The 4,198-nt window shown below is 41.6% G+C and overlaps 1 protein-coding gene across 1 annotated transcript; it reads left to right on the forward strand.

The window, feature by feature from the left end:
• The first annotated feature begins 595 nt into the window (after positions 1-595).
• On the forward strand, positions 596-1,537 carry LOC131394468 (olfactory receptor 1M1). Its single transcript, XM_058525841.1, has one exon. It carries the CDS (start codon positions 596-598, stop codon positions 1,535-1,537), a length of 942 nt encoding a protein of 313 aa, XP_058381824.1.
• The last annotated feature ends 2,661 nt before the right edge of the window (positions 1,538-4,198 follow it).

Genomic DNA, 4,198 nt, shown 5'->3' on the forward strand with positions numbered 1-4,198 from the left:
CTACTACTTAATGAAGGAAATCATATGGTATTTGACCTTCTCCCTCTGACTTATTTCACTTTCCATAATACCCTCAATGTCCAATCATGTTGTCACATCAATGCGTAAAGATACATGCACCACTGTGTTCATTGCAGCGTTATTCACAATAGCCAAGACTTGGAAGCAACCTAAGTGCCCATCAAGGGACGAATGGATAAAGAAGATGTGGTATATATACACAATGGAATGCTACTCAGCCATAAGAAATGATGAAATCCAGCCATTTGTGACAACATGTATTGTAACTTTTTGAATTCAATTTGTCTTATCCTGAAGTAAATCCTTCAATAGTTTTTTCAACGAGGTTTCATGCATGGTATACTCTCTCAATCTTTGTCTGAAATGGAAATAATCAGGGGAGGGTCCTGAAACCAAGTCTTGACATATGACTTACTGTAAACACTTCATCAATAGTTCAAGATGCAACACATATGTAAGGTGTTATAATTAGCCCAGGTAGGAAACTAGGCGCAATCTCATCTAATCTTCCAGAATCATCTCCAAAGTATTCACATAACTTTCCCCTTTCAGTACTTCCAGAGGACTCATACACATGGAACCAAGGAACCAAACAAGACTGCTTGAATTTATCCTCCTGGGGCTGTCAGAATATCCAGAACAGGAGACTCTCCTCTTTGCTCTGTTCCTCTGTATGTATGTGGTCACGGTAGTGGGTAACTTGTTGATCATCCTGGCCATCAGCTCAGACTCCCACCTCCACACTCCAATGTACTTCTTCCTGGCCAATCTCTCCTTGGTTGATTTCTGCCTGGCCACCAACACTGTCCCCAAGATGCTGGTGAACATTCAAACCAAGAGCAAGTCAATCTCCTATCCCTGCTGCCTGACTCAAATGTACTTTTTCCATTTCTTTGGCATCATGGACAGCGTTTTAATTGCTGTGATGGCTTATGACAGGTATGTGGCTATATGTCACCCTTTACACTATACCACCATCATGAGCCTGCGCCTCTGTGGCCTGCTGGCTGGTGGCCCATGGGTGTTTTCCTGCTTGATCTCCCTCACCCATATCCTCCTGATGGCCCGTCTGGTTTTCTGTGACAACAACGAGTTGCCTCACTACTTCTGTGACCTCACTCCCCTTCTCAGGCTTTCTTGTACTGACACCTCTGTGAACAAGATCTTTGTGCTCATCGTGGCAGGGGTGGTGATAGCCATGCCTTTCATCTGCATCCTGGCGTCCTATGCTCACATTATCGTGGCCATCCTAAAGGTCCCCTCTGCAGGGGGCAGGAAGAAAGCCTTTTCCACCTGCAGCTCCCACCTTTCAGTAGTCACACTCTTCTATGGGACCACCATTGGGGTCTATTTGTGTCCTTCATCTGTGCACACAGCTATGAAGGAGAAAGCATCTGCGGTGATGTACACTACGGTCACCCCCATGTTGAACCCCTTTATCTATAGCCTGAGGAACAAAGATCTCAAAGGGGCCCTGAGGAAATTCATCAACAGAAAGATCATCTCATCTTCCTAACCACCAGGACATCTGGGAGATTTCAGGAAGTCTCAACATCTAGGGTCTTGGGCAAAAGTATGAAATTGCATGGTTTGGGAGAGTAGTCACATTGGAGTTTGAATTGCAGAAGTTTGAAAGGAAACTTCAAGGTGATCATGTTACTATTTTTTCAACTATTGGGACCACTAAGGGTCCTTTCAGATATGTCTCTTGCTGTCTTCCAATGTCAGTCTAGTCCTATCAGATTGGATTTACCTTGGTTCAGAATCTATTCAGCTCTCAACAAATATTTTATTGAGTACCTATTCTGGGCTTGATGTAGGTGCTGGCCATAGCAGGTGTGCAAGAGAGATGTGATACCTATACTTTGGAAGATTCTTAGAGATGAGTGTGGGGGAAGATGTTGGACATGTAATTATAACAGAAGGGAATATGAACATGAGAAGAATGATGGGATACAGCAGGAAACCCAACCAAGTCCGGAGGGGAGGATCTTATCCCAAAGGATAAGATGGTGTTGTCGAGGCAAATATGAGAAACAAGAGTGTCTCAGACAAAGAAAACAGTATGTGAAAAGGAGAGAGGGCAAGAGAAAGAGTGAAGTGAGAAAGAGCATTTGTAAAGTGAAAAATCCTTTTGTGGTGAATGACTTGGGGATTGCCAGGTCAAAAAGAGATTTAGGACCAACCCAAGAGTTTAGCCTTTCTCCTGAGAACCAGGCAGTTAATTTGATTTTTAGGGGCCACAGTCAGGGAGGATGTGGAGGAGATGCATGCCCCCTACCCTCACTCCTATTCTACCTTCTGGGGAGGCGAGAGACAGTTTGCTGGGAAAAATTGTAGAAGTCACAGGGAGAAAGAGATTCAGACCATGAACAAAGGAAGTGAAGAACCACCATCTAAAAGCATATATCTTCAGAGCCAAAGGGGAAAATATCAATCTATTGAATCATGAACTTCTATACCAGAAGGAAGCTGGGACATGTCTCAACCTCCATATATGCCTGTGGAATGCATGTAAGTAGTAATGCTGCTCATAACAGAAGTGAGAGCTATCCATTGTGAATTTATCTTGTGCCACACACCACAATATGTTTGTTCGTTCCATTTAGTCATTCTAAACCCCCTATGAAGGCAATAAATTTCATTATGTCTATTGTGGAGTAACCTTAATACTTATATGGAGATTAACAACTAAAATAGTATAAGCAGTGACTTTGAATGGGACCACAGGTTTTCAAATGGTGCTAAGGATCTGACATCATCTTAAGAAGAATGGCTTTGAATAATCATACATCTAACTTTCTTATGTTACTTTCCTTCCAAGAGAACTAAATTAGACTGTCTCAGTTGAAAAAACAGAACTCCAGACACTGCCTTGTTGCAGGTTGGAAAGATGATGCTTTCTGGAGGATACTCTGGTGAATAAAATCCAGAATTTAAGAATATAGACGTTTGCCATGGGGAATTCATGAGTCCCATCAGGGCTTTTTTGAATAACCAAAAATTGAGTGAGAGCTGAGCCACAGCTATCTCTCTCCTCATAAGTTCCCTCCATTCTCCTGCTATATGCATGCAGGTAGTTACAATGATGGTTGGGAGATGATTGGAATTGCCAGAGACTTGGGAAATTATTAGAACTTGGGGGCTCACAGAATTTTATGAAGACTTTTTTCTCTGTATCCAGCTTGAGCTGAAGCAGTTATTTAGCTCCTTCCCTCCCCTATGCAAAGAGAGGTGTCATGTGCCAATAAAAATCTTTTAAGATTTTGTCAACCAAACTATGTCTGTCTTAGTTTGTGTTAAGAAGTTAAGGCCACAACCCCAGGAGAGCTTTGTCCAGGTAGCCCTTATAACATCAACTTCCAACATTTGTTGGCATCCATATGTTTCATTCATTCATTCAACAAATACTTACCAAGTGTCTACACTTTGCCAGCTATTATTCTAAGCACTGCAATAGAGCAGTAAGCAGGGGAGAAAAATGCCCTTCCTTGTGACTACAAAGGTTTAGTACAGGGAGTTCTTTGGGGAGTGGAACTTTCTATATCCTGATATCAGAGAAATGACTTTGAAGGTGACAAAAAATTTAAGTGGTGCTCCACCTCCCCAGATCTCACAAATCTATACATGGGATAAAATTCCAAGACCTGTACACCAGAAAAAAAAAGAGTATATTTCACTGATATTAACTTAAAAAATAAGATTAAACAATAGTAAACAAAGAAACATTCCCAATGCAGCAGGGAAAACAACAACAAGCAAAGAAATAATAAATGTGACAGATAATTACCATGGATGAGAAGGACTTCAAAGGTATAACAGAGGGATGTGACAGAGACAGATGGCAGGTATTTTAATCTGGGTATTGCTGAGGGCAGTTGTCTCCGAGAAGGTGATTTCTGAGCTGAGACCTGAATCAGGCCAAAAAGGAAGTATACCTATGAAGGAGGTGGGAACAGTGTGCCAGAAGAAGGGATCTGCACATGCAAAGTCAGGAACAAGTGGTCTTTAAATAAGTGTTAATGAGTTATCCATGTTTTATATATATATAGTTAGATTTGTTCCCTTCTCAATCTTGAAACAAAATCCTGCAAATATTACAACCAATAATTGTTATCTCATAGTTTCTGTAGGTCAGGAAACTGGGAGTGGCTTAGCTGGTGACTCGGCTCAGAGT

Source organism: Diceros bicornis, chromosome 30 (genome assembly GCF_020826845.1).
Source record: "Diceros bicornis minor isolate mBicDic1 chromosome 30, mDicBic1.mat.cur, whole genome shotgun sequence".
Taxonomy (NCBI): Eukaryota; Metazoa; Chordata; class Mammalia; order Perissodactyla; family Rhinocerotidae; genus Diceros; species Diceros bicornis.